This window comes from Glycine max, chromosome 18 (assembly GCF_000004515.6).
Source record: "Glycine max cultivar Williams 82 chromosome 18, Glycine_max_v4.0, whole genome shotgun sequence".
Lineage (NCBI taxonomy): Eukaryota > Viridiplantae > Streptophyta > Magnoliopsida > Fabales > Fabaceae > Glycine > Glycine max.
In genome coordinates, this window is record NC_038254.2 from 32,080,690 (window position 1) to 32,103,708 (window position 23,019).

At 38.0% G+C, this 23,019-nt stretch overlaps 1 protein-coding gene across 1 annotated transcript; it reads left to right on the top strand.

Moving 5' to 3' along the window:
• The first annotated feature begins 21,919 nt into the window (after window positions 1-21,919).
• On the top strand, window positions 21,920-22,345 carry LOC113000192 (uncharacterized). The gene has a single exon (XM_026126869.1). The coding sequence runs from the start codon at window positions 21,920-21,922 to the stop codon at window positions 22,343-22,345; it is 426 nt and encodes a 141-aa protein (XP_025982654.1).
• Window positions 22,346-23,019: the final 674 nt, after the last annotated feature.

A 23,019-nucleotide genomic window follows, 5' to 3' on the forward strand; every position in this document is an offset into this window, starting at 1 on the left:
AATTTCCCTCCAATTTTGTGTGACACTTAGGCTATAAATAGAGGTCATGTGTGTGCATTTTTTTCAACTATGATGATTTGAAAATTAAACTTCAGATTTCAAAGCTCTTTTAGAGCACAAAATTTCGTGCTCTTCTCTCCCTCTCCCTTCATTCATCTCCTTCTTCCTCCAAGCTCTTATCCATGGCCTTATATGGTGGTGAGCTTCTTCTAGACTCATCTTCTCCTTGAAGTGGCGTCTCCTCTCTCTCTTCCTTCTCCATTCTGTTGCCATTCATCTTCCAAGAAGCAAAGGAATCCATTGATGAAGAAGATCCTAGGCCTACAAGCTCCAATGGAGCTTACATCATCAGTACAATTCTGATATGGCTCCGGATAGGATGCAACTATAGAACATGTGCAGAAAGGGGCACGAATCTTTCAAAGAATACGCCCAAAGATGGAGAGACCTGGCAGCTCAAGTGGCACCTCCAATGACGGAGAAAGAGATGATCACAATAATAGTAGGCACATTACCAGTGTTTTACTATGAAAAATGGTGGGGTACGCACCTTCAAAGCTTTGCGGATTTGGTCTTCGCCCGAAAAAGGATCGAAGCGGGTCTGAAAAGAAGCAAATTTAATCATCCTGCTTGGACGAATGAGAAAACTAGGGCAAATGAAGAGGGTGAGAATGAAGGAGAAACCCATGCTGCGACTGCCATTCCTACATGGCCAAACTTCCCACCAGCCCAACAATGTCGTTACTCAGCAAATAACAACCCTTCTCCTTACCCACCACCAAGTTACCCACAAAGGCCATCCCTAAATCAACAACAAAATCCACCTACCACCCAACCAATGCTAAACACCACCTTTAGCACGAACCACAACACCAACCAAGAAATGAGTTTTGCAACAAAAAAGCCTGTAGAATTCACCCCCATTCTGGTGTCCTATGCTGACTTGCTCCCATATCTACTTGATAATTCAATGGTAGCCATAACCCCAACCAAGGTTCCTCAACCTCCATTTCTCCGAGGATACGATTCGAATGCAACGTGTGGTTATCATGGAGAAGCCTCGGGGCATTCCATTGAGCATTGTAGGGCCCGAAAGCATAAGGTGCAAGGTCTAATTGATGCGGGCTGGCTGAAATTTGAGGAGAATCGCTTGTGAATCCTAACATTGACAAGCGACACCACATATGGGGCAATTTTGAAAGTTGTTGTTAGATGTCTCTAATGACTCATCAGGATTTTCAAGTTTATGCCATTATTGTAAACCACAGTTACAATGCTAAATAAAATGGATAAATTTGACATCTTTGTCCCTCATCCTTTCGTAATTACATCTTTGCTTCCACTGGGATGTGGGTGCAAGCCGTTGGTTTGTTTGCTCAAGCGACCTGCGCTCCTGAGTTTGGACTTCCAAGACCGTTCAATCAGAAATTACTCGTGCTACACATTTGGTGAGGGTGTCGTAAAACGACGAGTAAAGCAAAAAAAGTTCAAAATAAAAGAAAAAAAACATTTGATTGACTGTGTTTTCAAGTAAAATATAGACATTCATGTGACCTCATTTTATCATTCCAGAAAGTTTGTCCTTTTTTAGAGAGAAGTGAGTTATCAAGAATAGGAGTCATTTGACTTAACCCGTCAACTGAAAAAAAAAATCCTTCAACTATTTCTCATCCTTGAAAAATTCTTTTTGCGAGAATCAACCGCCTCTTTCATTCTTCCTTGCTACAAGGTTGTGAAAACAAAACAAAGATGGATACCTCAGAGCCCTACACTAGGGCAATGAGGGGCATCGTGCATGAACCTCAAGTGAACCTAGGGGCAGATTAGAAGTTCTCACCCAATAGGTTCCCTGCTACAAGGTCATGACCAAAGACAACGATTGGTACCTCAAAGCCTTACACTGGGGCAATGAGGGGCACCATGCATAAACCTCAAGCAAACCTAGGGGCAGATTAGAAGTTCTCACCCAATAGGTTCTCTGCTATAAGGTCATGACGAAAGACAACGATTGGTACCTCAAAGCCCTACACTTGGGCAATTAGGGGCATCGTGCATGAGCCTCAAGTGAACATAGGGGCAGATCAAAAGTTCTCACCCGTCGATGTTTTTAAACAAAAAAAGGGGGGACAAACCCTGGAATTTCAATGGATTGATTAAACGTCAAACGGCTCCATTGCCGTCACTCCAAAATGGTCAAGTGACTAAATCAAACAGAACATACACTCTAAGGGAGTTCCCGGAGAGATTTGCAAAAGATATGATAAGGTTGCATGAATTATCACCTCTTTCAAAAGGACAATCAATCTGTGTTTTCCAAAAAAAATTAAATCAAAATCAAAATCACAAAATAGGGAAAGAATGTCATGAACATTGTACAACTTTCCATTACATTGCATTGTTTCGTATGAAGTCTGCATTTACCGCATTTCAAGACAAAGGTAGCATGCATCTACATCCCTAAAAGTCATGTTAACTGCATAGATTTCCAACATCTACTGTCCAATCTTTTTGAATTTGGGATGACTGGCCCTCTCGATGAGTCAATCTCTTGCTTTCTCATAAGGGTGGACCCTTGGGTACTAGTACCCTCACCCTTAGAGGACTACACGTCCTCGCCATCAGAGGGCTACACGCCCTCACATTCAGAGGACTATACGTCCTCGCCTTCAGAGGACTACACGTCCTCGCCCTTAGAGGACTACACATCCTCGCCATCAGAGGGCTGCACGCCCTCGCCTTCAGAGGACTACACGTCCTCACCTTCAGAGGGCTACACGCCCTCGCCTTCAGAGGACTGCACGTCCTCACCTTCAGAGAGCTACACATCCTCGCTTTCAGAGGATTAGACGTTGTAGAAGCAAAGCTTCATGGTGAATCAAAGGTGATTCAAAGGTGTTTTGATGATAACAATGATGATAACAAAAGATGATGACAAAGGTGATTACAAAAAGCTCGAAGGTCAATCAAAGGATGAGTTAAAGATGTTCAAGATGGAATCAAGAACAATTCAAGACTCAAGAAGAAAAAGTTGAAGCACACTTCAAGATTCAAGAAGAAAGTTGAATTCAAGAATCAAGATCAAGATTCAAGATTCAAGATTCAAGAATCAAGAGAAGACTTAATCAAGATAAGTATGAAAAGGATTTTTCAAAAAACAGAGTAGCACATGGATTTTTCACAAAACATGTTTACCAAAGAGTTTTACTCTCTGGTAATCGATTACCAGATTGCTGTAATCGATTACCAGTAGCAAAATGTTTTTGAAAAAGTTTTCAACTGAATTTACAATGTTCCAATTGATTTCAAAAAGCTGTAATCGATTACAATGTTTTGGTAATTGATTACCAGTGCCTTTGAACGTTGAAATTCAAATTCAAATGTGAAGAGTCACATCCTTTCACATAAAAGCTTTGTGTAATCGATTACACTAATTTGGTAATCGATTACCAGTGATTGTTTCTGAATAAATCAAAAGATGTAACTCTTCAAATGGTTTTTGACTTTTTCAAATTGGTTTTTAAGTTTTTCTAAAAGTCATAACTCTTCTAATGGTTGTCTTGACCAAACATGAAGAGTCTATAAAAGCAAGGCTTTGTTTTGCATTTCAAGTATCTTGAACACTTATTCAATCAATCTTTTACAAGCCCTAAATCTCTTTGAACTTCTTCTTCTTCTTTGTGCCAAAAGCTTTCCAAAGTTTTCTGGTTTTCTAAACCTTGAAAACTTGTGCTATTCATCTTTTCATTCTCTTCTCCCTTTGCCAAAAAGAATTCGCCAAGGACTAACCGCCTGAATTCTTTTTGTGTCTCTCTTCTCCCTTTTCCAAAAGAACGAAAGACTAACCGCCTGAATTCTTTTGTGTCTCCCTTCTCCCTTGTCAAAGAATTCATAACGACACAGTCTGAGAATTCTTTTGATTCTTCCCATTCCCTTATACAAAAGTGTTCAAAGGACTAACCGCCTGAGAATACTTTTGTATCCCTATTCACAATGTATCAAAGGTTTAACTGCCTGAGATCTTTGTCTCAACACATTGGAGGGTACATCCTTTGTGGTACAAGTAGAGGGTACATCTACTTGGGTTGTTGACTGAGAACAAGAGAGGATACATCTCTTGTGGATCAGTTCTAGTGGAGAGTACATCCACTAGGTTCAAAGAGAACAAGGGAGGGTACATCCCTTGTGGATCTTTGCTTGTAAAAGGATTTTTACAAGGTTGAAAGAAATCTTGAGAACCACAGGTCTCTTGGGGACTGGATGTAGGCACGGGTTGTTGCCGAACCAGTATAAAAACTCTTGTGTGTTTGTCTCCTTCTTCCCTTCTCTTTTACTTTCCGCTGTGCATTTTAATTTCTGCTTTTACTTTTGGTTAAGTTTCTCTTCTACTCCTTATTCTCTGAACAACATAGTAAAAGCCTTAGAAGAGTAAATTTTTAATTAGTAAAGGTTTAGGAATAATTAATTCAACCCCCCCTTCTTAATTATTCTGAGGCCACTCAATCCAACAAGTGGTATTAGAGCAGGTTTCTTGTAGAAAGTCTAACCACTTCAAGATTCATGGCCTCCTCAATCCCTTGTTTCCTGAAGGAAATTCCATTCACAGACCACCCATTTTCAATGGTGAGGGTTACCATTATTGGAAAACCCGTATGCAGATATTCATTGAAGCCATAGATCTAAATATTTGGGAAGCAATAGAATTAGGACCACACATACCCACTATAGTAGATGTAAGCACAAGCACTACAACCCAAAAACCTAGAGATAAGTGGACAGAAGAAGATAGGAGAAGAATCCAATACCCTAACCCATGAATATGAATTATTTAGGATGAACCCTAATGAAAATATTCATAGTTTGCAAAAACGATTTACACATATAGTAAACCACCTTGCTTCTCTAGGAAAAATCTTTCCTAATGAAGATTTGATTAATAAATTTTTAGGATGTTTAAGTGCGGAATGGCAGCCCAAGGTAACTGCTATTTCTGAAAGTAAAGACCTCTCTTCCATGTCTCTTGCCACTTTATTTGGTAAATTACAGGAACACGAGATGGAACTTCAACGCCTTAATCAGAATGAAGAAAATGACAAAAAGAAGAGAAGTATAGCCCTTAAAGCCTCATCATCAATACAAGAAGGAAACGAAGAAGAAGATTTAGATGATGAAGAAGATTTTTCTTTCTTTGTTAAGAAATTTCATAAATTCATCAAGAAAAGAAGAATTGACAGGCGTCAGAATTTCAATCATGGAAGAAAATCACAAGATGATTCACAAGTCCTTAGGTGTTACAAATGCAACCAAATTGGTCACGTCAAGGCCAATTGCCCTTCAAATGAAGAATGGTCGGAGAAAAGTGAAAAGAAAAGATTTGATGAAAGAAGAACTAAGAAAGCCTACATTGCATGGGATGACAATGATTCATCCGATGGTTCAGAAAAGGAGATTAATCTTCTAACCAAAGATTATGAAAGTGATGAGAACATCTCTCAAGAATGAAAAACAAGGAGAAAAAGTATGATCCTCATCTCTGAAGATCTAGACACTTTAATCTTGAAAAAGGTAATATCAAAACCATTCTCTTATTAAAATTTCTCTTAAATTGAAATTTTTATTCAAATAATTTGAGTATGATGACTAACAATTCTTTATTTGTTTGTTTTTGATTGTTTGAAATCATGAGTATGTGTTCTTGATTGATTTCATCTTATTTGCATGAAATATTTATTCATATATTTAAATAAAATCAATATTCTTCACACTTGTGTTTTGATTGTTTTTGATAAAATTGATTATCTACATGTTTTAATGTTTTTGCATGATATGATATGTGAATTATTCATAAAGTATTTTTATTATTTTTTCTTTAAAAAGTGTGTTTGATAATCACTCAAAATTTCTTTTCTCTTAGAAAGCCTTTTGGTTTTTGTTTTCTGGCTAAAATAACCACTGGTAATCGATTACCATAATAGTGTAATCGATTACAAGCAGTTATTTCTGGCAATGTTGCTCTTTGGTAATCGATTACCATATTTGTGTAATCGATTACAATGCGTCCCTGCACCTATATATTCAGATTTCAAATTCTGAAACCTACAACTCTTCTTTCGAAGATTTTGGAAAGGTTTGATGGTTTTCAAACCTTTGTTGGTGAGAGGTTTGACACTTTGGAATTGCAAGTGGATATGCGCTTCAATGAAATGGAGTCAAGAATGACAAAGGTTGAAGAAGATGTGTCTTACATTCGTTCAAGCTTCGATCTTCCACCACCGCCACCACCATCATCTTAGATTTCTATTTTAACATTATTAGTACTTTGATTTTCAGCCTTGTATTTTGGCTATATTATTATGGTTTTTGAACAATTTACTATTTCCTTATTTGCATGGTATGTTTGAACAAATATTAAGTATGTTATTTGACTATGTGGATTTTATAGTTAATCTATTTATGATTGTTGCTTCATGGTTCTTGCTTCTTGCTTCATGATTTGGTTGATATTTTTCCATGAAGATTGTATGGATGTTTAAGTTATATCTGTATACTTTAAGTTTGATAAGCACTTTGGCTTTTTGTTGATGCCAAAGGGGGAGAGAAATGGGATTAAATCAAGAATTCACATGAGTAATCAACTTATTTTTAAGATAAGCATAAATTCAAAAACAAAGGGGGAGAATTTATGTGAGTGATCGACTAGGAAAAAATGTGTGTGTGTGTTTCTTGATTTCAGAAGTTGTCATCATCAAAAAGGGGGAGATTGTAGAAGCAAAGTTTCATGGTGAATCAAAGGTCATTCAAAGGTGTTTTGATGATAACAAAAGATGATGACAAAGGTGATGACAAAAAGCTCGAAGGTCAATCAAAGGATGAGTTCAAGATGGAATCAAGAACAATTCAAGACTCAAGAAGAAAAAGTTGAAGAACACTTCAGGATTCAAGAAGAAAGTTGAATTCAAGAATCAAGATCAAGATTCAAGATTCAAGAATCAAGAGAAGACTTAATCAAGATAAGTATGAAAAGGATTTTTCAAAAAACTGAGTAGCACATGGATTTTTCATAAAACATGTTTACCAAAGAGTTTTACTCTCTGGTAATCGATTACCAGATTGCTGTAATCGATTACCAGTAGCAAAATGTTTTTAAAAAAGTTTTCAACTGAATTTACAATGTTCCAATTGATTTCAAAAAGTTGTAATCGGTTACAATGTTTTGGTAATCGATTACCAGTGCCTTTGAACGTTGAAATTCAAATTCAAATGTGAAGAGTCACATCCTTTCACATAAAAGCTTTGTGTAATCGATTACACTAATTTGGTAATCGATTACCAGTGATTGTTTCTGAATAAATCAAAAGATGTAACTCTTCAAATGGTTTTTGACTTTTTCAAATTGGTTTTTAAGTTTTTCTAAAAGTCATAACTCTTCTAATGGTTGTCTTGACCAAACATGAAGAGTCTATAAAAGCAAGGCTTTGTTTTGCATTTCAAGTATCTTGAACACTTATTCAATCAATCTTTTACAAGCCCTAAATCTCTTTGAACTTCTTCTTCTTCTTTGTGCCAAAAGCTTTCCAAAGTTTTCTGGTTTTCTAAACCTTGAAAACTTGTGCTATTAATCTTTTCATTCTCTTCTCCCTTTGCCAAAAAGAATTCGCCAAGGACTAACCGCCTGAATTCTTTTTGTGTCTCTCTTCTCCCTTTTCCAAAAGAACGAAGGACTGACCACCCGAATTCTTTTGTGTCTCCCTTCTCCCTTGTCAAAGAATTCAAAACGACACAATCTGAGAATTCTTTTGATTCTTTCCATTCCCTTATACAAAAGTGTTCAAAGGATTAACCGCCTGAGAATACTTTTGTATCCCTATTCACGAAGCATCAAAGGTTTAACCGCTTGAGATTTTGGTCTCAACACATTGGAGTGTACATCCTTTGTGGTACAAGTAGAGGGTACATCTACTTGGGTTGTTGACTGAGAACAAGAGAGGGTACATCTCTTGTGGATCAGTTCTAGTGGAAGGTACATCCACTAGGTTCAAAGAGAACAAGGGAGGGTACATCCCTTGTGGATCTGTGCTTGTAAAAGGATTTTTACAAGGTTGAAAGAAATCTCAAGGACCGCAGGTCGCTTGGGGACTAGATGTAGGCACGGGTTGTTGCCGAATCAGTATAAAAACTCTTGTGTGTTTGTCTCCTTCTTCCCTACTCTTTTACTTTTCGCTGTGCATTTTAATTTCTGCTTTTACTTTTGGTCAAGTTTCTCTTCTACTCCTTATTCTCTTAACAACATAGTAAAAGCTGTAGAAGCAAAGCTTCATGGTGAATCAAAGTGATTCAAAGGTATTTTGATGATAACAAAAGATGATGACAAAAAGCTCAAAGATCAATCAAAGAACAACTCAAGTGAATCAAGAACAATCCAAGACTCAAGAAGAAAGTCTAGAGACAAGAATCAAGATTCAAGGTTCAAGATCTCAAGAATCAAGATCAAGACTCAAGACTCAAGATTCAAGAATGAAGAGAAGACTCAATCAAGATAAGTATTAAAAAGTTTTTCAAGCTTTGAATAGCACATGAGTTTTGACAAAACCTTTTACCAAAGAGTTTTTACTCTCTGGTAATCGATTACCAGATTATTGTAATCGATTACCAGTAGCAAAATTGTTTTGAAAAAGTTTTCAAATTGAATTTACAACGTTCCAATTATTTTCAAAAAGCTGTAATCGATTACAATGTTTTGGTAATCGATTACCAGTGCCTTTGAACTTTGAAATTCAAATTCAAATGTGAAGAGTCACATTCTTTCACACAAAAGCTTTGTGTAATCGATTACACTAATTTGGTAATCGATTACCAGTGACTGTTTCTGATAAATCAAACGATGTAACTCTTCACAAGGGTTTTGACTTTTTCAAATTGGTTTTAAGTTGTTCTAAAAGTTATAACTCTTCTAAATGGTCTGCTTGACTAGACATGAAGAGTCTATAAAAGCAAGGCTTTGTTTTGCAAATTCAATTAATTCATTCTTTCACACTTTACTTTTCCAATCAATTCTTTACAAGCCTTGAATCTCTTTGAACTTCTTCTTCTTCTTTGTACAACCACCTTAATTCTTTTTGTGTCTCTCTTCTCCCTTTTCCAAAAGAACAAAGGACTAACCGCCTGAATTCTTTTGTGTCTCCCTTCTCCCTTGTCAAAGAATTCAAAACGACACAGTCTGAGAATTCTTTTGATTCTTCCCTTTCCCTTATACAAAAGTTTTCAAAGGACTAACCGCCTGAGAATTCTTTTGTATCCCCATTCACAAAGTATCAAAGGTTTAACCGCCTGAGATCTTTGTCTTAACACATTGGAGGGTACATCCTTTATGGTACAAGTAGAGGGTACATCTACTTGGGTTTGACTAAGAACAAGAGAGGGTACATCTCTTGTGGATCAGTTCTAGTGGAGGGTACATCCACTAGGTTCAAAGAGAACAAGGGAGGGTACATCCCTTGTGGATCTTTGCTTGTAAATGGATTTTTACAAGGTTGAAAGAAATCTCAAGGACCGCAGATCGCTTGTGGACTGGATTTAGGCACAGGTTCTTCCCTACTCTTTTACTTTCCGTTGTGCATTTAATTTCGGCTTTTACTTTCTGTTAAGTTTCTATTCTACTCCTCATTCTCTTAACAATTTAGTAAAAGCCTTAGAAGAGTAATTTTTAATTAGTAAAGGTTTCGGAATAATTAATTCAACCCCCCTTCTTAATTATTCTGAGGCCACTCGATCCAACAAGTGGTATCAGAGCAGGTTTCTTGTAGAAAGTCCAACCACCTCAAGATTAATGGCCTATTTAGATTCTTTGTTTTTCAAAAGTATTTTCAGGAACAGGTTATTTCAAGATTATGATGAAGACTGAGTCAACTTGTGTCTCATGAAAAAATCTCATGAAGACAACAAAGAAGAATCTGTAAGGAAGAAGTGGTACATCGACAGTGGATGTTCCAAGCATATGACAGGAGATGTATCCAAATTTACAATCATTTCTCCCAAGAAAAAATGGACATTTTACATACGGCGACAACAATATTGGTAAAATCTCAAAAGAGGTAACATCTAAGCCATCTCTATGAATTAAGGTATGATTAGTATTTTCAGTTAACTTATTTTTGTGACTAATAGAAAATAATTGTTGAAATTGTTTGATTGGGTTTACAATGTTTAATTAACTATATTTAGTTTTAATTTTGAATATGTATGATCAATTGAATTTTGTTTGAATTGATTAATGCTTGAATTACTTATGTTTTGTTTCTAAGATGATTAGATTCTGTTAAAAAAAATGGTTTGACATGTTAGAATAATTGAATTAAGTAAATAATTACCATGATATGCGCTGATAATTGTTATTTGATACTTAAATTTCAGTGTTTAATTCTCTGGTAATTGATTACCACTATGTGTAATCGATTACAATAGAATAGACTTAGTTCTATAAATTGAAGATAAGTTCAAAATTATTTGATTATGTTAAAATTTATTATGATTAATTAACTATATTTAGTTTAAATAATTTCAATATACATGATTGTTTTTGTCTTTGGTAATTTGTGTCCAAGTAGTTGGAAGTTTGAAAATTAAAAATTTGGAAGTTATTGGAAGTTTCAAAATTAAAATTTGGAAGTTATTGAAAGTTTCAAAATTAAAATTTGGAAGTTATTGGAAGTTGAAAGTTGAAAATGAAAGTGGAAGTTATTGGAAGTTGGAAGTTGGAAGTTGAAAAAGGAAGTTACTGGAAGTTGAAATTTGAAATTTAAAATTTAAAATTTGAAATTTGAAATTTGAAATTGAAATTTGAAATTTTTTTGGTATTGTGCATAGTTAGTTGATTATTAATTAAATTTAATTAATTTGAAATATTTGATGATTGATTGCGCTTAAAAGTTATGTTGATTATTTTGATAATATATATTTTAAAAATGATTATACATGATTTTTGATGTGATATGTGATTAGTCATTTATGAATGGTTATGTATGGCTTTATATCTCTTGTATGATTCTTGCATAATTTTTAAATATGACATGTGAATTACTTGCTTAAGGTTCATTCATAAATTTTTTTTTCAAAATCCATTATGTTATATTTATTTATTTTTATATATAAGAATTTTCATATATAAAGTATCTTTTTTATTCTGAAAAATGTGTTATCAAGCACGAGCATGATAAAGATATTGAGCATGCAGGTTTTAGAGAAAATAATGATTACATGATTGATTGAGTTCTTTGAACTTTCTAAGTTTTTAAATTATCTTTAACAAATCTGAATGTTTGATAATGCCTGTGATCTATATCCTTCAATCCTTGTATAATTCTTGTTTGATATGTTTGAATTACTTGATTGATTGTTCAAAATATTTTTTATACTTTTCAAAATTATTATATTGTATTTCAAACAAAATTATTTTGATATGATAAAACCTTTTATGATAATAAAAACTCATCTTGGTAAGTGTTGATAGTCAATTAGCACTTAGTCTTAGGAAAAAGGTGATTGTGTTTTAAAAAATTTATAGACACTAAAAACCAACTTGCAGACATCTTTACAAAACCACTAACCAAAGACTCTTTCTACACCATTAGAAGAGAATTAGAACTTCTAGATGCAAGTGACTTAGACAAATGATTTGTGTTTTGATGACTTATGACTTATTTGTTATTTATGCACATATGTTTCTATTATAATGTGAGGATAATTTATTATCGTGTTTGATTTCTATAAGCTTCTCTTTTCTTGTTTAATGATTATATTTTGTTTCTAATCCTTGTATCTGGATATGTTTTTATGACATTTGAATACTTAGTATTTCTTTTATTATTTGATTAGTATGACTGAACATGATGATTATATTTACTTGCTCTTGGTTGTTTATGGTTATGAGTTTTAAACTCAATTATTTTGATGATATATGATTAGTGGTATGCACTTTTATTTGGTTATTATGAATGACTTTCTGGATTATATGACATTCTATGAAGTATTATATTTCTAGTGTGATGAATGGTTATGATATCTGGTTTGATTGTTTTCTATTCTCGTGTATTTGGCTATATTATTGTGGTATTTGAACAATTTACTATTTCCTTATTTGCATGGTATGGTTGAACAAGTATGTTATTTGGCTATGTGGATTTTATAGTTAATCTATTTATGATTGTTGCTTCATGGTTCTTACTTCATGATTTGTTTGATGTTTTTTTTTTCATAAATGCTGTTTGAATGTTTAGTTATATTTGCATACTTAAAATTTGATACGCACTTTGGCTTTTTGTTGATGTCAAAGGGGGAGAGAAATGGGATTAAATCAAGAACTCACATGAGTAATCAATTTAATTTTAAGATAAGCATAAATTCAAAAACAAAGGGGGGGGGGGGATTTATGTGAGTAATCGACTAGGAAAAAGTGTGTGTGTGTGTTTCTTGATTTCAGAAGTTGCCATCATCAAAAAGGGGGAGATTGTAGAAGCAAAGATTCATGGTGAATCAAAGTGATTCAAAGGTGTTTTGATCATAACAATGATGATAACAAAAGATGATGACAAAGGTGATGACAAAAAGCTCAAAGATCAATCAAAGAACAACTCAAGTGAATTAAGAACAATTCAAGACTCAAGAAGAAAGTCTAGAGACAAGAATTAAGATTCAAGATTCAAAATCTCAAGAATCAAGATCAAGATTCAAGAATGAAGAGAAGACTCAATCAAGATAAGTATTAAAAAGTTTTTCAAACTTTGAATAGCACATGAGTTTTGACAAAACCTTTTACCAGAGAGTTTTTACTCTCTGGTAATCGATTACCAGATTATTGTAATCGATTACCAGTAGCAAAATTGTTTTGAAAAAGTTTTCAAATTGAATTTACAACGTTCCAATTATTTTCAAAAAGCTGTAATCGATTACAATTTTTTGGTAATCGATTACCAGTGCCTTTGAATGTTGAAATTCAAATTCAAATGTGAAGAGTCACATTCTTTCACACAAAAGCTTCGTGTAATCAATTACACTAATTTGGTAATCGATTACCAGTGACTGTTTCTGATAAATCAAAAGATGTAACTCTTCAAAAGGGTTTTGACTTTTTCAAATTGGTTTTAAGTTTTTCTAAAGGTTATAACTCTACTAAATGGTCTTGTTGACCAGACATGAAGAGTCTATAAAAGCAAGGCTTTGTTTTGCAAATTCAATTAATTCATTCTTTCACACTTTACTTTTCCAATCAATTCTTTACAAGCCTTGAATCTCTTTGAACTTCTTCTTCTTCTTTGTACAACCACCTTAATTCTTTTTGTGTCTCTCTTCTCCCTTTTCCAAAAGAACAAAGGACTAACCGCCTGAATTCTTTTGTGTCTCCCTTCTCCCTTGTCAAAGAATTCAAAACGACACAGTCTGAGAATTCTTTTGATTCTTCCCTTTCCCTTATACAAAAGTTTTCAAAGGACTAACCGCCTGAGAATTCTTTTGTATCCCCATTCACAAAGTATCAAAGGTTTAACCGCCTGAGATCTTTGTCTTAACACATTGGAGGGTACATCCTTTATGGTACAAGTAGAGGGTACATCTACTTGGGTTTGACTGAGAACAAGAGAGGGTACATCTCTTGTGGATCAGTTCTAGTGGAGGGTACATCCACTAGGTTCAAAGAGAACAAGGGAGGGTACATCCCTTGTGGATCTTTGCTTGTAAATGGATTTTTACAAGGTTGAAAGAAATCTCAAGGACCGCAGGTCGCTTGGAAACTTGATGTAGGCACGGGTTGTTGCCGAACCAGTATAAAAACTCTTGTGTGTTTGTTTCCTTCTTCCCTACTCTTTTACTTTCCATTGTGCATTTAATTTCCGCTTTTACTTTCTGTTAAGTTTCTGTTCTACTCCTCATTCTCTTAACAATTTAGTAAACTCCTTAGAAGAGTAATTTTTAATTAGTAAAGGTTTAGGAATAATTAATTCAACCCCCCTTCTTAATTGTTCTAAGGCCACTCGATCCAGCAAAAGCCTTGGAAGAGTAAATTTTTAATTAGTAAAGGTTTATGAATATTAATTCAACGCCCCCCCCCCCCTTTCTTAATTATTCTGAGGCCACTCGATCCAACAAGTGGTATCAGAGCAGGTTTCTTGTAGAGGAGGAGGCTATCGCGCAGCTACTGTGCATACCAGGGCAAGATTTCACCCGTGCCACTGCAAAGAGACGAGTGTGGATCATGCGCACCAACATGGCCACTCTTACACAGATATAGATGACGTTGCTACTTAGCAACATTCCGTCCAGCGACCACAATGCCGATCTCCCCCTGCGGAAGTATCAATTGGGATCGCACCCACAAAGACACCCAGTGGACCCGTAGAAGTCCAACAGGGCCCTGGGGTTTCCAGCTCTGGTTATGGGTCTCTGTTAGTCCTACAGGGTGCCCGTCCCCCCAACAAGGTCATCAGGCCCCTATTAACAGGGCTTTCATCGAGAAGTACTGCGCCCCCAGGTAGGCACAGGGCAAGGCATCACAGTAGTGAGCAACAGGCGCACCGCCACCATCTCTAGAGTTCACCTCAGCTCATCCACAAAAAGGTTAGAGTGTTGCCTACAACACATGGTCGACCAGCAGGCGACCAAGTCCAAAGCCAAAGGTAAGCAAGGTACTAGGTCCATGATCGAAAAGTCATCACGCGTCCAGCTCAAGACGTTAAAGAAGCGGTACTAGGAGGCAACCTAATAATTTTTAAATTTCTGCTTGTTATTTGATCACCTTTGTTTCTCAAGTCATAGTAGGACACACCTAGTTGCTCATGATCCTAGGAATTTAAATAAAACAAGCACAAGCTCGAAAGGTAGTCATACCTCACAAAATATATGTATGTGTGTTTAGGTAGAAAGATACCTTGGATATGCATTTATATAGCAAAAATACTTCACAAAAATATACATATGTTTAGGTAGCAAAATACCTCATGAAAAAAAAAAACAAAAACAAACAAGAACAAAATATATCTTTCGGCTGAAAAGCCAGCATGCTTTTGAAAAGAATTAACTTCCAGCTTTTCTTTGAAAGAGATTCACTGATCATGACCAATTTTTGAGAAAAAAAGTGTATACACCTGAAGGGTGAATGCTGTGAAAATTTTCCCGAACTCCCAAAATAGACTCGGATGAATGCATGAATTGATAAAAGAACATGTTTTGGAAATACTGGGTTGACTAAATAGGAAAAATGAATCCTGAACCCTAGTATCACGTGACCATAAAAACTTGATGCTTGAGTGTCCACATGGGTGCATGCATGACCAGTTTTGCATGAAATTTCCTAATTATCATTATTGCATGTGTATCATGGAAATAATGTGGGACATCCCCTTTATCCCCGAACCGCTAGCCAAACCCTGACATATATCATGTCCAGCCGTTCTACAAGCCTTGAGCCAAAATCCCAACTTACCATAAACGTTGACCCAGGGTGAGAATGTCAATCCTTGCCCTCGGAAGAAAACAAAAAAAAAAGAGAGAAAAGGAGAAAATTCTTGATCAAAAGAATTGGAAGAAAGCAAAAAGAGAAAATTCCCAATCAAAGATTGAGAGAAAGCAAAAAGAAAGAAAATTCCCGATCAAAGATCGGAAGAAAATAGAAGAAATATGCAGAAAGGTCTTTGGACTAGACAATATTTGAAAAATACAGAATTGTCAACAAGTAAACAAGAAAAAAAAGAGAACCACGACCTAAAGTGGTCCTCTCCCTTTGATTGCCAACCAAAATCCTGTGCGTCGGTGACTTGTTCACCTCACACTAAACAAAAACGGAAAAGGAAAAGGCCAAGAACACTCAAAGCCACATTCTCCACAAGAAAACAAACCATTCCCAAGAAGAAGTCCTATTGATCCATGATCATGCATGTAATCTTTGATTTGATAGGAAATGATTTGTAAAACCAAGTCATGACATATCTATGGTTCGGAATTAGGATGAAACACTTACCTGTGTGAGATTGATACACTTTGAGTGATTTTCTTCTATTTTTGTTGGACCCAGTGTTTCCTCTAAATGGCCGGTTAGAAACGAAATGCTAACATCCAAAATCTCATTTATGGTTATGAGAAAATTTCATCGGCATAGTCTCCTTCCCCGGTAGACACATTGTTTTTCATCCAAAAAACATATGTTGCTCTGATCAGTTGGAAGTTTTGTCTCTTTACTAAAGCATGTTCGCATTTTAGTGAAGAGAACACCGAGACTATTTTAGTCTCCGGGTTATCCAGAACTACGTAGGTCTGAGTTCCTCATTAAGGATACGTAGGAGCAAAAGCCTTGCTTTTGTCGGCCGCCCCTCAATCTCTGTCATACTGACCCTGAGGTCATGTGACATGCGGAGACAAATTATGGTCATTCCGCACCTTTTCGCCATCCGGAGACGATCGTGTCCGATGGCACGCAGAGACAAATTATGGTCATTCTGCGCCATTTGCCATCCAGAGGCGGCGAGCCCGATGACATGCGGAGACAAATTATGGTCATTCCGCACCTTTTCGCCATCCGGAGACGATTGTGTCTGATGGCACGCAGAGACAAATTATGGTCATTCTGCGCCTTTTGTCATCCAGAGGCGGCGAGCCCGATGACATGCGGAGACAAATTATGGTCATTCTGCACCTTATCGCCATCCGGAGACAATCGAGTCCGATGGTACGCAGAGACAAATTATGGTCATTCTGCGCCTTTGATCATCCAGAGGCGGCAAACCCAATGACATGTAGAGACAAATGATGGTCATTCCGCACCATTTCGCCATCCGGAGACGATCGAGTCTGCTGGCACGCAGAGACAAATTATGGTCATTCTGCGCCTTTTGTCATCCAAAGGCGGCGAGCCCGATGACATGTAGAGACAAATTATGGTCATTCTGCACCTTTCCGCCATCCGAAGATGATCGAGTCTGATGGCACGCAGAGACAAATTATGGTCATTCTGCGCCTTTTGTCATCCAGAGGCGGCGAGCCCGATGACATGCGAAGAAAAATTATGGTCATTCCACACCTTTTCACCATCCGGAGACGATCGAGTCCGATGGCACGCAGAGACATATTGTGGTCATTTTGCGCCTTTTGTCATCCAGAGGCGGCGAGCCCGATGACATGCAGAGACAAATTATGGTCATTCCGCACCTTTTCGCCATCCAGATACGATCGTGTCCGATGGCACGCAGAGACAAATTATGGTCATTTTGCGCCTTTTGTCATCCAGAGGCGGCGAGCCCGATGACATGCGGAGACAAATTATGGTCATTCCGCACCTTTTCGCCATCCAGAGACGATCGAGTCCGATGGCACGCAGAGACAAATTATGGTCATTCTGCACCTTTGGTCATCCAGAGGCGGCGAACCCAATGACATGCGGAGACAAATTATGGTCATTCTGCACCTTTTTGCCATCCGGAGACGATCGAGTCCGATGGTACGCAGGGACAAATTATGGTCATTCTGCGCCTTTTTTCATCCAGAGGCGGCGAGCCTGATGACATGCGGAGACAAATTATGGTCATCCGCACGCTTTTGCTATCTGTAAGACTTGATGCCTGATAATGCGCAGAGATTAACGTCGTCTTCTACACCTTTTGTCATCCAGGGGCAGCGAGTCGGGTGGTGGGCGGAGATACCTTATGGTCATCCGAGCCTTTCGTCAACCGAGAGGAACAAATTCGGCAGTGTCAGGATGATTTTGGTCATTCGGTGCTTATCGTTTTCAAAATTTTTTGAAGGTTTTTTCACTCTCGTCGTCCGGAAACATTCAAGTCCAGCGATGTGCGGAGTTCTTCTCTGCTGGGCAGAGACGATTAGGTGCAATGGCAAAGGGAAGTGTCGTGGCTGTCCAACTTTGTCGTTTTCAAAACACTGAAGTCTATTGACTCTTTAGATGCCTTTTCTTTTCTTACTGAGCGACAGGTTCCACTGGTGGGGATATTGACCGGCCGAATGATGTTCCGCTCGAATGAAATTAGTGTCTTATCTTTACTTCCCTTTTATCTCCAATAAAAGACAAGTAAAGAGGGGCAACTGTCATACCCTAATTTCGTCCGAGGACCATCTGTTTTCTGGGATGCGACCTTCGCATGATCGCTTCAAGGAACTTGACACCCATCGTTAGGCAATCCGTGAAGTTCCGCGACATGTCGGGAATCGAAAAGAGGCATTGTTGTGTAATCCATAAAGTTTCGTGACATTACGGAAGGAAAACGAGTATCGTTACGTAATCCGTAAATTTCCATAACGTTATGAAAAAAGAATCAACAAAAAAAGTAAAACGGGGGCGTATTTAGTAAAATGGGAGGTGCAAATAGAAAGTTTCAAAATCTGGGCCCTTCTAGAGGATTCTGGGTATTTCCTTGCTTAAGGTGGAAGCAACGTAGCTCGCCTGGGCGAGTTGAGTGGCAACCACCTCCCCTGTTTTGTTAAAAAATGGCTTCCAGGACTCCCATAATCTTTCGTAAAATTCCCATAACCCTAAATAAGCATATTTCACTTAATATGGGTGAGAGGGAAGAAAAAAAAAGAAGAAAATCAAGTCCTATATGCTTTCGTAAGGCTTCCGTAACTTTTCCGTAAATTACGAAAGAAGGGGGTGAACTTATCAAAATGGGGGGTGCAAATAGCAATTTTTGAAATTTTGAATTTGGGCCTTCCAGAGTATTTTCGAAGCAGGATTGCTTCTGGAGGAAGCAACCCAGCTTGCCTGGGCGAGCTAGGCAACAACCTCTTCCTCTTTTTTCCTATAAATAGGCAAAATGGGGTTGTTCTAAGGATCCCTCATCCCCCTGGCTATCCATTTCAGCTGTTTTTGGTGAAAAAAAAAATTTATGTGAAGAAAATCCAAGCCGTGGTGCTTTCCTAATGCTTCCGAGATGTTTCCGTGAGCGAATCCGTGAAGGTTTTTCGTCGTTCTTTACCGTTCTTCATCCGTTCTTCGTTCGTTCTTCGTTCTTCAACGGGTAAGTTTTCGAATTCGAGACTTTCAATTCATTTCTTGTTTTTTTTGGCTTTCATCTTTATTTCGTTCATTTTCGGTTTTCTTTTCTTCCGTTTTTAACGAGCTTTAACCGATCGTTTAAGTCGTTATCTCGCCTAATAAATGATAAAATGAATTTCAACCGATCATTTGCGTTGTAATCTCGTTTAATCACTATTAAATAAAATCTAACCGATCGTTCACACCGTAACCTCGGTTAAACCAAAAAAAGCAAATAATAATAAAATAATCAAAATATCTTGAAAAATAATAATAAAATAATCAAAATATCTTTGAATAAAATAATAAAAAAAATAAATCAGACATTTTTCTTTGGAAGTTTTCTTGGATCAATTGACTAATAATCAAAATGAAACTAAGGCTAAAATCAACTCACAAATCAAGCTTTGTCCGCAAAAATCACTAAAAACCATTTTAAGGTCCAACGCCTTAAGCAGTCCTTTTTGCTTTTATCGGTTAACATGAACCGTTCAAAAGCATAAAATCAACATGTAACTTTACCGCTTTTGCAAAGAACTACGTAGGTCTGATTTCCTCATCGCAATTGAGGATACGTAGGAGCAAAAGCCCCACTTTTGTCGACCACTCCAAGAGATCGTTAATGGTCCAACGCCTTAACGTTTCTCTCCTTTAAAAAACAAACAAGAGATCGTTAATGGTCCAACGCCTTAACGTTTCTCTCCTTTAAAAAACAAACAAGAGATCGTTAATGGTCCAACGCCTTAACTTTTCTCTCCTTTCAAAACCAAGAGATCATTAATGGTCCAACGCCTTAACGTTTCTCTCCTTTCAAAATCGAAAGATCATTTAATGGTCCAATGCCTTAAACGACATTTGTTCAGTCAAAATATATCTTGCAAAAAAGATAAAAACAACTTAACCAACGTTCAGTTCTCAAAGAACTACGTAGGTCTGATTTCCTTATCACAATTGAGGAATACGTAGGAGCAAGGAAAACACCCTTGTCGACCACAAAAAGATAAAAAATACAAAAAGCATAAAAAGACATAAAAACCTAAAAAGGGGAAATAAAACAAATTGAAGTCATATTTGCACACTTGATTAAAGGCTGTCGTACCTTGTGACGGACGCGTGGGGTGCTAGTACCTTCCCCGTGCATAAATACAACTCCCGAACCTTTGACACTTAAAGTTCGTAGACCACGCCTTTTCTGGTTTTTTCCGACGTTTTCCTCGAATAAACGTTGGTGGCAACTCCGCGTGTTTTCCTTCCTTGGAAGATGCACCCGTGAGTCTCGCGTCGCCCTCCCGCTGAAGGGTAGGTTGCGACATTGAGTCTCCCCCAGTGTAACCCCGTTCATCCAGTGCTGCATTGATGGTAGCCCGTGTAATGTTGAGGCTTGGGTACAAGCCCAGAAGGGGTTTAGGTCGGAACGACGACGACATGGCAAGCTTGGTGGAGTTCAAAGAGAATCGTAGAAGGTTCGGGCTAGGATATAAGCCTACACGCACCGACATGAAGAGAAACACCCTAGAAAGGAGAGGCAGAAGCGTGGGCCAGCAACAAGGATTGCAAGTAAAAGGAACTCCCTTATGTCACATCAACAAGAGTTTTGTCAGCGCAGGCTGGATGTGTGAGGGGCGGGTTGCCATGATCCATGATGAAGTCCCTCAAGAGCAATCAAACTGGGTGCGGCCATGCCCTCCTATGTTCGAGTTGGGAAATTGGCAAATTATCAAACAACCCAAAATTTCTGTGGCAAACATAATGTAATTTGTTAATCCAAACCCTATAGCTGAGCCTCGGCTTGTCTTTTGCTATTAGATATATATAAAATATAATCTGTCTTCATTTTTTCTTGCACTTTCATCCCTATTTGGGCTTGTCTTTTGCTATTAGATATATATAAAATATAATCTTTCTTCATTTTTTCTTGCACTTTCATCCATTCTCATTTGTCTGCATGTTTATTTTTGTTGTGATTAAACAGTACAGATCCGACAATGAGTCCTGTGAAGGTACTAATACCAAGGACCCAGACGTCAATTTTGAGTAGCTAGTAAACCAAACTGGAGATGTAGAAGATGAAGATTGGGGGCTTCCCCCAGAGCTAAAAATAATGGTCGAACAAGAAGACCCAAAAATGAAGCCTCACCAAGAAGAGACGGAAATCGTAAAGTTAGGCGTTGGTGAGGAAAAGAAAGAGGTAAAGGTTGGCACGAGCATGACCATACCTATCCGAGATGGATTGGTGGCTCTGCTACGAGACTACCAAGACATCTTCGCATGAATCCTCCTATGCTTGTGCCACTAGTTCTTGGAAGGCACCTCATTCTATATATGACTATGTTGGATGAGTCGATGGGGTGTATGCTGGGGCAGCACGATGAGTGTCCGGAAAGAAGGAACGAGCCATTTATTACTTAAGTAAGAAGTTCACGGCCTGTGAGATGAACTACTCTTTGCTTCAAAGGACATGCTGTACCTTGGTGTGGGTAGCCCATCATCTAAGGCAGTACATGCTGAGCTACACCACTTGGTTGGTATCCAAGATGGACCCAGTCAAGTACATATTTGAAAAGTCCGCTCTCACCGGACGGATCGCACGGTGGCATGTTCTACTATCAAAGTTCAACATTGTTTGTCACTCAAAAGGCGATAAAGGGAAGCGCCTTCACAAATTATCTAGCTTAGGAGCCCATCAATGATTACCAACCTATGCATCCAAAGTTCCCGAACGAGGACATCATGACCTTGTTCAAAGAGGAGGTGGAGGATGAAGATAAGGACAGATGGATAGTGTGGTTCGACGGCGCATCCAACACACTAGGCCATGGAGTAGGGGCGGTTTAGCTTACCCCCGATGATCAATGCATACTCTTCACAACTAGGTTGGGTTTTGACTGCATGAACAACATGGCCGAGTATGAGGCGTGCACCCTTAGGATCCAAGCAACAATCGACTTCAAAGTCAAATTGCTCAAAGTATATGGAGACTCAGCCTTGGTAATCTACCAGTTGAGAGGTGAATGGGAGACTAGGGATCATAAGCTGATACCCTACCAGGCCAGCATCAAGAAGCTGACAGAGTTCTTCGATGACATATCCTTCCACCACATTCCCAGAGAGGAGAATCAAATAGTCGATGCGCTTGCCACTCTGGCATCCATGTTTCAGCTGACCCCGCATGGGAACTTTCTGTACATTGAGTTCAAATGTCGCAGAAAGCCCGCATATTGCGGTGTGATAGAAGAAGAGCAAGATGGAAAACCTTGGTACTTCAACATCAAGCGATACATCGAAGACAAGGAGTACCCACAGGGGGCTTCTGACAATGACTAGAGAACATTGAGGAGGTTAGCAGCCGGTTTCTTCCTGAGTGGAAGCATTCTGTACAAGAGGAACCATGACATGGTTTTGCTCCGATGTGTGGATGCCAGGGAGGCTGAGTAGATGCTGATAGAAGTTCACGAGGGTTCCTTTGGAACACACGCCAATGGGCATGCTATAGCCCGAAAGATCCTGAGGGTATGGTATTATTGGCTCACCATGGAAAACGATTATTGTATCCATGTGAGAAAATGCCACAAGTTCAAGGCATTCGCGGATAATGTCAATGCTCCACCTGTGCCTTTGAACATCTTGGCAGCGCCTTGGCCATTCTCTATGTGGGGAATAAATGTGATTGGGGCTATTGAGCCCAAGGCTTCGAACAGACATCGCTTCATTTTGGTTACGATTGACTGCTTCACTAAATGGGTTAAAGCTACTTCATACACCTGTGTGACAAGGAGTGTGGTGGTCAGGTTCATCAAGAAAGAGATAATCTGCCGGTATAGGTTGCCTTGGAAGATTATCACGGATAATGCCACCAACTGAACAACAAAATGATGGAGGAAATGTGTGTGGATTTCAAGATCCAACACCATAATTCCACGCCTTACAGGCCCAAAATGAATGGGGCAGTTGAGGTTGCTAATAATAACATCAAGAAGATAGTTTAGAAAATGACCGTG

Coding starts and splice junctions, on each gene's coding strand:
- LOC113000192 (XM_026126869.1), top strand. CDS start 21,920: ATGGCCGAGTATGAGGCGTGCACCCTTAGGATCCAAGCAACAATCGAC.